The sequence below is a fragment of the Scardinius erythrophthalmus genome (assembly GCF_964197995.2).
Source record: "Scardinius erythrophthalmus genome assembly, chromosome: 11".
NCBI classification, from domain to species: domain Eukaryota; kingdom Metazoa; phylum Chordata; class Actinopteri; order Cypriniformes; family Leuciscidae; genus Scardinius; species Scardinius erythrophthalmus.
In genome coordinates this window covers 34,781,296-34,796,229 of record NC_138231.1, presented here as the reverse complement: position 1 = coordinate 34,796,229, position 14,934 = coordinate 34,781,296, and the positions used below count along the sequence as shown (strand labels likewise).

General features: G+C 37.2%; 1 protein-coding gene across 2 annotated transcripts in view; it reads right to left on the bottom strand.

The window, feature by feature from the left end:
• Positions 1–815: 815 nt before the first annotated feature.
• kdr (kinase insert domain receptor (a type III receptor tyrosine kinase)) overlaps positions 816–14,934 on the bottom strand; it is a 35,499-nt gene continuing 21,380 nt past the window's right edge. Inside the window, exons 17-31 of one of the 2 annotated variants that reach the window (XM_081379602.1) lie at positions 14,443–14,575; positions 13,714–13,818; positions 13,512–13,625; positions 13,177–13,265; positions 12,735–12,903; positions 11,697–11,788; positions 11,456–11,578; positions 10,782–10,893; positions 10,575–10,674; positions 10,259–10,364; positions 4,169–4,287; positions 3,851–3,935; positions 2,958–3,043; positions 2,684–2,873; positions 816–1,187 (exon numbers count right to left, since the gene is read on the bottom strand). In XM_081379602.1, the coding sequence (XP_081235728.1) occupies positions 1,104–1,187; positions 2,684–2,873; positions 2,958–3,043; positions 3,851–3,935; positions 4,169–4,287; positions 10,259–10,364; positions 10,575–10,674; positions 10,782–10,893; positions 11,456–11,578; positions 11,697–11,788; positions 12,735–12,903; positions 13,177–13,265; positions 13,512–13,625; positions 13,714–13,818; positions 14,443–14,575 (1,707 nt within the window). In that variant the 3' untranslated portion in view covers positions 816–1,103. Of the gene's footprint in view, positions 1,188–2,517; positions 2,874–2,957; positions 3,044–3,850; positions 3,963–4,168; positions 4,288–10,258; positions 10,365–10,574; positions 10,675–10,781; positions 10,894–11,455; positions 11,579–11,696; positions 11,789–12,734; positions 12,904–13,176; positions 13,266–13,511; positions 13,626–13,713; positions 13,819–14,442; positions 14,576–14,934 lie in introns of those variants that run through there. The other variant, XM_081379603.1, reaches the window with a different exon arrangement.

Here is a 14,934-nt window from a genome sequence, read left to right as displayed (position 1 = left end):
GAGCATCTAAATAATTCTCATTACAAAATATAGACTGTGGTCTTAAATTCAGAAACATTTAATTTATACCAGGGGGGGGGGCATTAAAAATGTTATTTGTGGAATTAAATATTGAAATATAAATTATAAATATTCTGTACTATTCCTAGGTTACAATTCACATTTGTGATAATTGATCATGTGAGTAATACTATGTTCTTGATTTCACTAAAGTTCAAGTTGCTCTTTTAAAAAATCTCAAATCATGCTGTAGAACATCATCATTATGGAAGTGAAATTCATATAATTTTTTTACATGAAACATTTCACAACTAAATATTATTATTTGATCTTATAAAGAAGCATTTTCACTTGTTTTCATAAGTTTGTTTACACTATGGGAGAGGCACATGAATCCTGACCTAGTTTTTCATTATCATTAATACAATAATAAGCACAAACAATAGCTGGATGAAAAGTCAGGCCCAGAGCACAGAGCTCACTATGCTTTGATGGCCTTGTGCATGCTATTCTGGGCAGCCATTTTGAAACCTGCACTCCTAGGAAAACACCCAAGGCTGCGTGAGCATTGTTTCCTCAGGCCCGTTTGTTCACATCCACACATACACAAAAATAAAAATGCATGAAAGCCACAATGCACACGCATGTAGAAAAAAGTAAGTCCAGTTCACAGGCTAGCGTGCATTGTCCCGTTCTCTCAGACACACAAATAGCGTGGAAAATAAATGGAGATATGAATGCATTGTCTTGTCAGGGTCACTGAGAAACAGATAGAGGAAGAGAGGGGTCACAAAACATCGAAACACACATAAATGTTGATTTTAACTGGCAAGAGTGTTTATTTAAAAAAAAACTAATAACATTAATGGACGTGTAACTAAATAGTAATACTGACATTTTTCTTACAAAGACAAAGAAGGCCCTCATTATAAACTGTACAATCAAAAGGCCAACCAAGAAACAAAGCTTAAAAAAAAAATCAGACAGGCTGTTTGTTGCTTGGGGGAGAACAAGTCTGGTCACGATTCGTTTTAAGACAATGCAAAAGATGAAGACAAAAAATGGAAAACATTCACACACTCAATTGTCTAACATTCCAGTTGCTATTTCCTGTGCGCTAGGAAGAGGGCATGCCTCTGGTCGGGAAGTGGCGTGGACACACTGAGAGACCACTCTTGCTCCGCAGTCTGTGTAAACATGATTGTATTGCTAAGGCTTTCTCGCTCGCCAAACTCCCCTGACATTTAGAAGAATAAACCTAAAACATACATCTTATCTGCTCCAAAACAGTCTGTTCCAACACAATATATTACATTTATTTCATTATAGTGAGTATGATAAAAGAAACAGTTAACAGAGTCAGTGATTCTTTTAGGCATACAATTACGAAAGAAGTGATAACGGTGCCCCTCAACTGAAGCTCGAGGGCCAATTAAACGGTTTGTTGTTTTTGGATCATGCAATCATGTGGTTTGCCATACTAGAGTCATTATGAGTAATGGCAGGAAATGCCTAATATGGGATAAAAAAAAGAAAAGAAAAGGTTGCTACTCATTTTAGGTAGGGAAATTGGCTGCTCTGTTGCATGAGAATGTAAGGATTGTTCACCAGAAAAAAAACAAACAAAGAAAAGTCATCATTTACCTTCATTTTGTGTTTTTCAAAGAAATTCTACCAGACTACGAAAGTGAAATGAACAAAAACATCTTAAAAGCATCATAAAAATGCTTCTTTTTTTTTAGCCCATACGTCCCGTATTATCTTCTGAAGCCATTCGACTGTTTTTTTTTGTGAGTTTTAAAGGGTTTTCACCCAAAACTGGCTTTCGTTCACCTTGGGAACAAGAACGAAGATCTCATAAAGAGATCGTAAAAGTAATCCACATGAATTGAGAGGTTTAGTCCAAATTTTCTGAAGAGACACAATCGCTTTATATGATGAACAGATTGAATTTAGGCTTTTATTCACATAGAAACATTCATCAACTCACATATCAGTTGTGGTAAACGGAAGCTCAAGCATGTTCACTTGATGTGTGAGAAACAACGAGGTTCATTCTCGTGTTACGCTGCACGTTTGAGCTTCTGCAAGAACCAATTAGGTTTGTTATTGCGCATCAAGCAGGTTCGGTTGAGCTCCTGTTTGATCAATGTATGTATGTGAATAAATACCTAAGTTAAATCTGTTCATCATATAAAATGATCATGTCTCTTCAGAACATTTGGATTAAACTTGATTCATATAGATTATTTTTACAATCTCTTTGTGAACTTTTTAAAGCGTCAAAGTGGTAGTTGCGTGGACTGTCAATGGAGGAACAGAAAGCTCTCGGATTTCATCAAAAAGATCTTTCTGTTCCGAAGATGAACGAAAGTCTTTTCGGGTTTGGAACAACATGAGGTTGAGTAATTAATGACAGAATTGTCATTCTTGGGTGAACCTTCCCTTTAAGTTGTTACTTCATGAATATTTTGTAGTGGTCACCATTCATTTCATTTATGGAAAAGTGCAGCTTGGACATTCTATTATAAATAACTAAAGAAAGAAAGTCTTCTGAGTGTGAGAAAATTCTGTCTGAATTTTCATTTTTGGCTGGACTATTACATTACAGTTTTGAATATCATATTAAGGAAGACTGTTTGAAGCTTTATAGATGTTAAACTGGAGGTGCACTATAACGGACCTCTGCACTGAACTTGTCGTTCCTCTTGGGCAGTGGAGGTTTCTTCCGAATGTCTCTCTTCAGGATCATCTCTTCGTTGGCGTATATCGGGGCTTCAGCATCATCAGAGTGGTAACCAGACTGATAACCGCTGGTCTGATTGGACGATTCAGAAGCTAAAGACTCCTTACTCTTGCACCGCAGTAGTGGGCTGTGGATAAAAGCATGAACATGTTTATATGACTGTGGAATTGTCCTCATTTGTGACTGTACTGAGATCAGGATGAATTGTCACCTGAAATTGGGTGGTCTCTGCACATGCCTATCCAAAGCTTTCATCTGCTCACGTGATAAGCCCACCCCACAGTCCATGTGACCATTCTATAGGAATGGAAGATCATACAAAATTGACTGTTTTCATCATCATAAATGGGATTTTTGGGATGCAAGAACACTCTGTAAAAGTTGTATCAGATAACCTCTATTTTGTTTCATATAGTAACATCTAAATGGTTTTACTGAAATAAAAATATTTAAAACATATTTAATATAATATAATATAATATAATATTTAAAAAAATGTTTTATATATATATATATATATATATATATATATATATATATATATATATATATATATATATATATATACATCATATTCTGTGTATTCTCGCGATGTGAAATACAGACGTCAAAACAAAAACAGCATGCACGCGCAAGTCTGTTATATTGATGCACAAACAAACCAAGAACCTGTGCTCTCAATTCAGTGATCGCACATCGTATTTATGCACAGACACATTTCACTACATTCAGTGCATTGTTTCCACACACATTTTCGTATTATGTTTTGATTTGTCATGTGTTAAGTAATTCTGAATGGATCCTTGTAACTTTAGTGTGTTTATACAGTCAGGTCAAGGCAGTAATATATATATATATATATATATATATATATATATATATATATATAAAATGTGTCTGTGCATAAATAGAAAGGACAAGCTTTGCTGCTACAAAAAAAAAAAAAAAAAAAAATTATATATATATATATATATATATATATATATATATATATATATATATATATATATATATAATTTTTTTTTTTGTAGCAGCAAAGCTTGTCCTTTCTACAATAAATGTTTATGGATCATGTCCAGATGCTAGTACACAGAGTTTATTTACCATTACAGCAGTGTGCTCCAGGGGAATGTCCACAAAAGTCATCATACTTATTGGCACACCACAACTGTCCATCTGATGTGGGAACCTGTCAGGAGAGGCACGGGTGGGACCACTGTTGCATTAGTTTGTCAAAGGAGAGATTAAACAAGATATATCCTCAATTGTCAGTTCTTGAATGTAGTGTGGACACAACATAAGTCAACTCGGGTAGGGATAAGTATGAGTACTTCTAAGTATATAATTCAATCTGATTAATTTTAGGTCTATGATGCCAACAACAGCTCAAAAACACCAGACCAAATAGTTACTGTAACTAACCCCAGAGCTGGAGCATTGTCATAGTGGAGCTGCGCCTCTGTGCTGCCTGCATAGCGTGTTCTTTTAGATGATTCTTCTTCCATCTCTCCATTTGTCAGAGGGATGTAGTCCTTTCCATCCTTAAACACAGGAAACAAATAATAATTCAATTAATTATAAATAGTCAAATAATTCAACTTGTCACATGAAAAATGGGATCATGTTCCTTTATGTGCACTTTTTTCGACTTCCTGTTGTCGAATGCGCATGCGTCGCGTCTGAACGCGTTGTTGTCTTTGGAGCTCCATCGATTTGATTTATAATTCTTGATTTTACTCTTTAAACTTACTTACAACAAACATTTTCTACTTTTCCTCACTGAGAAGCACTACTGCTCAAACCTCATAGTTACAACGCGGACTGTTGAGCAGACACGTCTCAAGCCTATTAGTGATCCAATGCTGGATACTCTAATAGAGCTGGTAAGTCCCGCCCATCCGTAAAACCCCAAGTGGACCTCTAGGTTAAAAAATCGTCAGTGCAAGTGAATGGGAGAAAATAATTATTTTCTGGTCCCGTTTGAATTGTGCCATGAATGTGAACATATGTTGTCTGTGAATTTTTTATATAACTTTTCATGTTACGAGTTTGACAGTATATGGTATGATTCTTCGGCTAGCAGTTGTGGAAAAGACATAACGAGAAAGACTACATGTCGCCTATGTGACGTCACCCCATAAAGTTGACTTACCTGTGGTTTTCACCAACCTCAACGATTTTGTTCTCTCCCTGAAAGAAGGCAGTGAAGTGCACCAAAGACACAGCCATGTTTAGCGGGATCCGTGAGCTAGTGTCCGTGTGCTAGTGGTGTTGACGTTTCAAACGCGTCGAAAGCAGCGAAGAGTTGTAGTCCACAAAGTGCTCTCACACAAAGTCTAACCGTATCAAACTTCTACCCGCTAAATTGTAGCATTCTTTACACGAAAAGTTATATAAAAAATTCACAGACAACATATGTTCACATTCATGGCAAAATTCAAACGGGACCAGAAAATAATTATTTTCTTCCATTCACTTGCATTGACGATTTTTCAACCTAGAGGTCAAGGGGGATTAGCGGAAGGGGCGGGACTTACCAGCTCTATAGGTTACGTCCGTGGATCACGGCTGAACGCGTCTTCTCAACACTCACTTACAAACATTTTTCGCCTATCGTGCGTCTACTCTACACCCGTACCACAAAAAAAAAAAACGGATTATATCCAAGACTTCAGTCATAAATTAGTATTAATATTGATAGCATCACTGGTAGCGTCGTTGCTAACTTACTGTCCATCTGTTAAAATGGCGAATATATCAGATGTAAGTAGTCTACCTTTTGGTGCAGGTGAGGACACATTTGAGCTGCACGCGGTGCAGTCTGAGCTGGAAGCTGTTGAGAAACAGATCCACGACCTTTTAGTGAGACAAGCCGAACTGATAGACCGGCGGTTAACGTTAGCTCTTGAAACATCACGCGCCGATGCACACAAATCAGTGATTAACGTTACTAACCCGCTGATTCCGACCTCGTCTACTCCGTGCGTTACTCAGCATCGGTCCCGAGCGCCGAGGTCGCGATCAGCCATGGTCTCGTTCACTCCGGCTCCAACACGCCACCACGAAGCCTGGATAGTTCCGCAGCGGAAGACGCGAGTCAGGTCTAGACCAAGACCCTCTCCGACCCTCCCGGTTTTCGAGTTATCCACACAAAACCGCTTCTCCCTTTCTTCGTGAAACAGAACGCGATGCTGTGATCATCGGCGATTCCATCGTTCGGCACGTCCACGCTACATTAGGTAAAAGTAAGGTGCACAGTCACTGCTTTCCTGGCGCTCGTGTTTCTGAAATCGCTGCTCACGTACCCGAGATTCTGAATGGTGACGTGCGCGTCGGAACTGTGGTCCTGCACGCGGGAGTGAACGACATCAGGCTGCGCCAGACGGAAGTTCTGAAAAAAGACTTCAGGAATCTGATCGATATGGTACGCAACACATCGCCTGATTTAACGATCATTGTGTCAGGACCGCTTCCCACGTACCGTCTAGGACATGACAAGTTTAGTAGATTATTCGCGCTAAATGAATGGTTAACGTCATGGTGCAATGAGCAGAAACTGCTCTTTGTAAATAATTGGAATCTGTTTTGGGAGCGTCCTAGGCTTTTCCGTGCTGATGGCTTACACCCAAACAGATTCGGATCGGATCTTCTGTCAGATAACATCTCCAAAATGTTAAATACCTTTTGACTAGTAACCAAAAGTCCAAATCATAGTCTCTGCTGCACCAAATTAACTGATATAAATACTAGTGTAGAACATTGCATAGAAATTGTGTCTATTCCTCATTTAGTGCGATCAAATAATAAATCTACTGCAGGATCTAGGAAAAATCTAATTGTTATTAAAACAGAAAATGTTGCTATTAGTAAACAAAAACATTTTCTAAAGCTAGGTCTTCTAAACATTAGATCACTCACACCTAAGGCAGTTATTGTAAATGAAATAGTCACAGATAATAGCATTGATGTACTTTGCCTTACTGAAACCTGGCTTAAACCAAATGATTATTTCGGTCTAAATGAGTCTACTCCATCAGGATACTCCTATAAGCATGAGCCCCGTCTGATTGGTCGTGGTGGCGGTATTGCAACAATCTATAGAGATTTTCTTAGTGTTACTCAGAAAACGAGTTATAAGTTTATTTCATTTGAAGTACTTGTACTAAATGTTACGCTCTTAGATGCTAGAGAAACATCCCTATTATCTTTAGCCTTGGCTACCGTATATAGACCGCCAGGGCCTTACACTGATTTCCTAAAAGAATTTGCAGATTTTCTCTCAGACCTATTGGTCAATGTCGATAAAGCATTAATTGTTGGAGATTTTAACATACACGTAGATAATCAAAAGGTCAGAGAGAAAATTAAAGCACCATGGTACAACAATACTACGCGTGTTCTAAAGAGAGAAACCCGTAATTTAGAGCGTAAATGGAAACAAACTAATTTAGAGGTTTTTAGAATCGCTTGGAAAGACAGTACGTCACGTTATAAAAAGGCCATAAAAGTAGCCAGGGCTGAGCACCTCCGCAAACTAATAGAAAATAACCAAAACAATCCTAGGTTTTTATTTAACACCGTGGCTAGACTAACAAATAAACAAGCGTTACCTGAACAAAATATTCCGTTACAGTTTAGTAGTAATGATTTCATGAATTTTTCCCTGAGAAAATAGAAAACATCAGAACCACAATTGCAAACGTTCAATCCTCAATCGCGCCTTATAACTCAGCCTCGATTATCACCCCGCAAGAACAATTACAGTGCTTTACAACTATAGAACAAATAGAGTTAAATAAACTTATCACTTCCTCTAAAACAACAACATGTTTATTAGATCCCATACCAACTAAACTACTGAAAGAAGTGTTACCTGTAGTGGAAGAGCTCTCCTCAATATTATTAACTCATCTTTATCTTTAGGTCATGTTCCAAGAACATTTAAACTGGCAGTTATAAAACCACTCATTAAGAAACCACAATTAGACCCAAATAACCTAGCAAATTATAGACCCATTTCAAATCTTCCTTTTATGTCTAAAATACTAGAAAAAGTTGTGTCCGCCCAACTAGGCTCTTTCTTACAAGAAAATGACATCTATGAAAAGTTTCAGTCTGGTTTCAGGCCGCACCATAGCACTGAAACTGCGCTCGTTAAAATCACAAATGATTTACTCTTAGCTTCTGACCAAGGCTGTATCTCAATACTAGTTTTACTTGATCTTAGTGCTGCGTTCGATACTATAGATCACACAATACTCTTAGATCGACTACAAAATTATACTGGTGTTCAAGGACAAGCATTAAGCTGGTTCAGATCATACCTATCTGACCGATACCATTTTGTCTATTTAAATGGAGAAAAATTTATCATAACTCCAGTAAACTATGGAGTGCCGCAAGGATCTGTGTTAGGCCCTCTATTATTCTCAATATATATGCTGCCACTTGGAAATATTATAAGGAAACATCGAATTAGTTTCCATTGTTATGCTGATGACACTCAAATATATATTTCATCACGGCCGGATGAAAACGCTAAATTATCCAAATTGACAGAGTGTGTTAAAGATATAAAAGATTGGATGACGCGCAATTTTCTTTTATTAAATCCAGACAAGACAGAGGTAATACTTATCGGTTCAAAAAACCGCCCACAAAACCTCTCACAATACAACTTTAACATAGTAGGATGTCCTGTTACTTTATCCTCTACACAGTAAAAGACCTGGGTGTTATACTTGACTGCAACCTGTCTTTTGAAAATCATATTTCATATGTTACAAAAACTGCATTTTTCCACCTTAGAAACATTGCTAAGCTACGTAATATGCTATCTGTTTCTGATGCAGAAAGTTAGTTCATGCGTTCATGACCTCGAGACTAGATTACTGTAATGCTTTATTAGCTGGTTGTCCTGCATCCTCAATAAACAAGCTACAGTTAGTCCAAAATGCCGCCGCTAGAGTTCTTACTAGATCAAGAAAATTTGAACATATAACACCAATTTTATCATCACTACATTGGTTGCCTATAAAGTTCCGTATTAATTACAAGGTATTGCTACTGACTTATAAAGCCCTAAACGGCTTAGCTCCAGTTTATTTAACGGATCTTCTTTCGCCCTATAATCCATCGCGCTCTTTAAGATCACTAAATTCAAGGCTTTTGGTCATACCTAGGATATCCAGATCAACCAGAGGAGGGAGATCATTTTCACATTTAGCTCCAAAACTCTGGAATAGCCTTCCTGATACTGTTCGTTGCTCAGACTCGCTCTCCCAGTTTAAAACTAGATTAAAGACGCATCTCTTCAGCCAGGCATTCATATAATATTTTTAATCTTACAGTTAAATCCGGTCTCTAGTTCATAAACGCCAGAGGAGAACTGGCCCCCGACTGAGCCTGGGTTCTCCCAAGTTTTTTTTTTCTCTCCATTAGGTCACCTGATGGATTTTTTCGGTTCCTTGCCACTGTTGCCTTTGGCTTGCTCAGTTGGGGATACTTAATTTAATTAATCAATCAACAATACTATTGATCAGCGTTACCAAACGTGGACGTTTTACACTAGAAACAAACACTGATGTACTATTTTATTTAATACTGTGAAGCTGCTTTGATACAATCTGTATTGTGAAAAGCGCTATATAAATAAAGTTGACTTGACTTAACTTGACTTATGTGGAAAAGCCACTTTCTTAACTTTCTTAAACATATTTTTGTCTTGTTTTCCAGTAAAAAAATCGAATCATCCTAAGTTGAAACACGTGAGAAACTGCATAAGATATTATGGTAACATAACGCGCCAACATATAGCGCTGTGGCACTTCGGGCAACCTGAGTTCAAGTCGTGGCTCATGGACCTTTCCCAATCCCGTCCCCCACTCTCTCTCCCACTTCACTTACTGTCCTATCATAAAAAAAATGCCTTAATGCAAAAAAAAAAAAAAATAATAATAATAATAAAAAATAAAAATCTCTCTCTCTCTCTCTATATATATATATATATAAATAAATGAAAAATGAATAATGTTACTACTAACTGTGGCAACTAACTGAAATAAGTGTAAGTTCAGGTATTAAAAAAGTACTAAAACTAAAAAAATTATAATTTAAGGGTAAAATTAAATTAAAAATCTAAATAAAAATTAAAAGCCAATTCAAAATATTGATAAATACTACAATAGTATATAAATAATACTAAAATAACACTGTCTGAGTCTCCATTGAGGCTTTTCCAAAGGAGTAAGGAAAATAACAATTCAATTTATTAAAAAAAAAAACTAGTATTAATATATTATCTAAATGCACTTCGCATGTAAATATATGTTGGTTTAAGGATGTTTAGATATTTTTACTGGAAAACAAGACAAAAATACTGACTATATATACATACATAAATTATTCTTTTTTTTTTTTTTGCTTTGACGAAATACTTATATTACTGATTCCTAAAAACATAAACTAGACAAAAAAACAAACAAAAGCAAAACACTTGGAGTCAAGTCTCACCTGTTGAGCGCTAGCCTGTAGCAGATTACCCAGATGCTCCACTAACTGAGTAAAGGTTGGCCTGTCTTTAGGTCGATCAAGCCAACAGTCTTGCATGGTCTGGTATCTGGAAGAATTTGACATGTTTTCACAAAAAACAGTATGAAAATACTTCTGTATCTCCAAAAGAATGAAACAAAATGTTAGGTACTTCTTGCGCCCATTTTCTGTTCGACTGCATCGCCAGAACTACAAAAATCTAGATCCACAGTCGTCAAAGATAATTTTCAAAGATCTTCAATTTTACATCAATACTAAAACTGTGAAGTGTATTTACATCTCAGGTGTGGCGTAATCCGGAGCTCTCATTCTGGTTCCCTCCTTTAGTCGCCTACAGAAAGACTCATCAATGCACACACCTGGGTATGGAGACGCACCTGCACCAAAAGAGACGGGCCATCAGAACATGTCAGCTAACTAGAGTAGGTATATGTTGTCTAGTAAGCGATGTGATAATATTATGTTAATATCACTATTGTGTTACCAAGTGAGAAGATCTCCCAGAGCAGCACGCCAAAAGACCAAACATCACTCTGCGTGGTGTACACGCGGTCAAAAATGGTTTCAGGAGCCATCCACTTGAGAGGAAGACGAGCCTGCGATGACAGAAAGGAAATGCTCAAGTGTAAGTTGGTCTATTGCAGGGGTTATCAAAGTGTGGGGCGCGCCAAGAGCATGTCAGGGGAGGCGGAGTAGGGCTGGGTGATATGACGATGTCAATCAATAGTTTATCTGTGTAAATATATCCATGTAGCGCAGGACTGCTTAAATGCGATAGAGCAGCAAAGAAACATGGATGAATGAGGAGAAAGAGTGGGACATGCTTAATGATGAATTTTTTAAATAAACACAATAAACCACGACTGAGAACCGAATTTGGTACTGATAGGCGGCTTTCCGTGGCGCACGTGAGTGCTGAATTCAGTTCACTTTCGCGGCTTTTTGCACTTGAGCGGTCAAATACACACATTTATGTGTCAAAATACCCGTCTTGGTGAGATTTCATGTAAACACAGTCAGTTTAAAGTGAAGTAAACAGGGTGAAATTATCCTTATATTGGATCCATGCATAAGGTCTTAAAGTGACAGCAGCCTCATTTAGGCCTGTCCTTAATGTTAATCATTCAACAATAGAAAAAGGAAATCAATCATCCTCACATCTCCTTTACGGACGTAATCGGGGTCTTTATAGACGTCTCTGGCCAGCCCAAAGTCACATATCTTCACCACGTTGTTCTCAGAAAGTAGGATGTTTCTGGCTGCCAAGTCCCGGTGGATACACTACAAACACAAAGTAGCAGTATGACTCAAGCAATTCTCTTCAATGATTAGTAAATGCTCAAGATCAATGTACTCTATATACACACAAGTAGGCCCTGGTTGTGTGTTTCAGTTTTACCTTGCGAGAGGCTAGGAACTCCATGCCTTTGGCCACCTGAAAGCTATAGCTGATGAGATCCTCCATTGTCAGGTGATCCCAGTCTGAACTCTCTGTACATGAGCAGATGACACATATACATCTTAGGTCCTGTAAACATCTTTTTTTATTCATTAATTTAATTACATTTAATTTCACAGTGTAAATGAGGGCTTGATTCTGGGAGTAAAAATATACAGTTTCTCAAATAATGAGCTTATTGAATCTGCTTAATAGTTATAATAATAATAGTTTATTTGGTTTATTTTTATTATTAATTACTTTCAAGTTCATTCTATTTAAATATCTTTTCTTAATTTACAGTGTGAACATTTTGTTTTAAAAGTACAAAGTAATAATTAGAAAAAAATATTATTAATAATAAATAATTATGTTGTTTATTTTTTGTGTCAATCTTATTTTTAATATCTTTATTAATTTGCAGTGTGACAAATTAATTTTAAAAGTACAAATAATCCTATTTTCTCAAATAATATGAGCTCATTAAAGCGAACTAATAATTAGAATTTTATTTTTATTAATAATAATAAATAATTATGCTGTTTATTTATTTACTTATTTTGGAGTTCAATTTATCTTTAATGTCTTTTTTAATTTGCAGTGTGACAAATTAAATTAAAAGTACAAATTTCCATGTAGTTTCGTAGTAACAAGCTCATCAAAGCTACTTAATAATTAGAATAACTATCAATCAATAATAAAATAATTACGCAGTTTATTAATTTATCTTAACTTTTTTTATTTTGCTGTTAAATACGTTTTAGAAGAAGCACAGCATGTCACACCCAAATGTATTTCATGTCACATACAGTACAATAAAAAAGGTTTTGTAATGTAACTTAAAAAATTTAATTCATGTGGTAACAATACAAATTAAAACATTTGATATAGTTTCCATAACTTTGTTAAATGCGCCATCTTTGGCTTTAGTAGCTGCGAGTCCATAAACTTAAGAGTCTGAAGACAGTACAGTGTATCCAACAAACTAATATTCTGTACCTAGTTCATCCTGCAGCTGGGTCGTGGAGGTCTGTTCTCCCATCTTGGTGCACACTGCGGTGCCGGTGCAGATGTCCAGTCGAGTGCTGGTTCCCAGACCCAGATCTCCCTCATGTAAATCCTCTTCCGGCTCTGCCTCCCTCCTGCACGGCATCCGTGGCATCCGCTTCTGAGGAAACAAGACACGTGTGGATCAGTTTTCCGCTGCTGTTAGGCTAGTTGGTAAATTAGTAGGCTGTCAGGGTAAAGTAGCAACCCCTTCATAACACCTTTAACCTTGAACAACATTTAAAGGCCATGCCAAGCACGCTCAATGTCTTCCATAAGGCTCTTGAATCAATCTGGCCACATCAGAAGACATTGTTAAAAGGAAGAACTGAAATCTTTGAAACTACATCACAGCTTGATTTTACAAGTTACACAAAGTTATGATGGAATTTACCTTGTAGGGACTGTACTCTCCTCGTTTGCTTTTTAAATAGCTGGAGAGGTTTCCGTTTTTACAGTATTCTACAATCACCATCAAGGGTCCTGAATGAGTAAGAAAGAGAGAGAGAGAGAGGAAAAAGAGGCCTTTAATGTGGGCACATTGTGTTGTTCTCACAATGCACAACCACTTTTTTGACACATTTCTTACTATGACTACACATTTTGTCACCCATACACATTTACACACTTCCTGAACAGAACGTGCCTGCAACAAACTTCACAGGAAAGGGAAGATTACAGAAGTAATTTCTGTCAATATCTGAGGGGAAATTTAAAAGGGAAACTCACCCCCTTGTTTAGTGCAGGCTCCTAGAAGGTTGACCACATTGAGATGGTGACCAATATGGATGAGGATCTTCAGCTCAGACATCAGAGCATGGTACTCACTGGAGGTAGCGCCCTCTGTCGGAGATTGAGAATACTGCAGTCAGTTGTGTTAAATGGAAGATATTTGAAGCCAGTTTAAGGCCAGCCAACAGATGCCTCATACCCTTGAGCATCTTCACTGCTACTGTAGTGCTGGTGGTGGCCTTCTCAATACCATATGCGATTGCCTCCACAACTTGACCAAATGCCCCTCTGCCCAGCGGCTCTCCTAAAAAATATGGTATTATTCATTTGTGAACACTTACGTCTATATATATATATATATATATATATATATATATATATATATATATATATATATATATATATATAGTAACATTTATGTACAAAGATTTTAGCTGTTTGCAGGGGTTAAATTGGATCTTTAAAGATGTTGAAATCCTAAAATCGGATAGTGATTCAAGGCAAGTTATGATATGCTCCTCTCCCCATACCAAAGAAAAAAAACATGCATAAATTGTTCCACAACATTTTAACCCCGTTATGCTACATAATGCATATATTTACATATTTAAACAAACGATCATTCAAAATTAAATGCATGGATATACAGATACTGTAAATATAGATAAATAAAAACATATCACTTAAGTCTGTTACATACAGTATACATTGGTCCAGTAGTATGAATCTTGCTTTTTATGGTAATGTAGGCTAATGAAAAGTTAAAAAAGTTAAATGGAGACAGAGTATTTCTAACTGCAGCATGAAAACCATGTTTTTTAATCAAAACTACTGAAAAGCCATTCAGGGTCGATCTAGGCCAATTTGATTTAATTTATTTTGGGCTTGTTTTTTATTGTTTTATTTCTCAGATTGAGCCAAGTCTCACCTAGCTTCAGTCTATCACGTGGGAATTCCCACTTGATTGCATCATATGTCAGTCTCTCACAGTGCTCATCCATTGGCATATCATCGTCCAGAATGATTGACAGGTAGCCAGTTTTCAGATCTCCATCATTAGGCTGTGAGAGAGGGAAGAGGGAAGGATGGATGACAAAATGGAATGGAAATGGAGGTCGAAAGGGGAGAAAGAGCTTGTCTGAATGAAACTCTGTCCTGTTTGAGTCTCCTAGAATCAAGCCCTCATTATGAAGACACCCACTAATGAGTTACTGGAAGCCACTATCATACTCAGAGGCAGAATTAAGGCTGGGGTACAGTGGGCACTGGGGCCCATGGCTGGCTGGTGTACGTGATGCATCGCAGCAAAATGCGGGCAGAGCATACAATAGAGATGGCGTAAGCCAAGTCAGGGTAGTCAGATCTGATCAGTCAGAGGAGAGCGGAGAGAGCGCCTGTGCGTGTAAATGAGAGAGTGGGA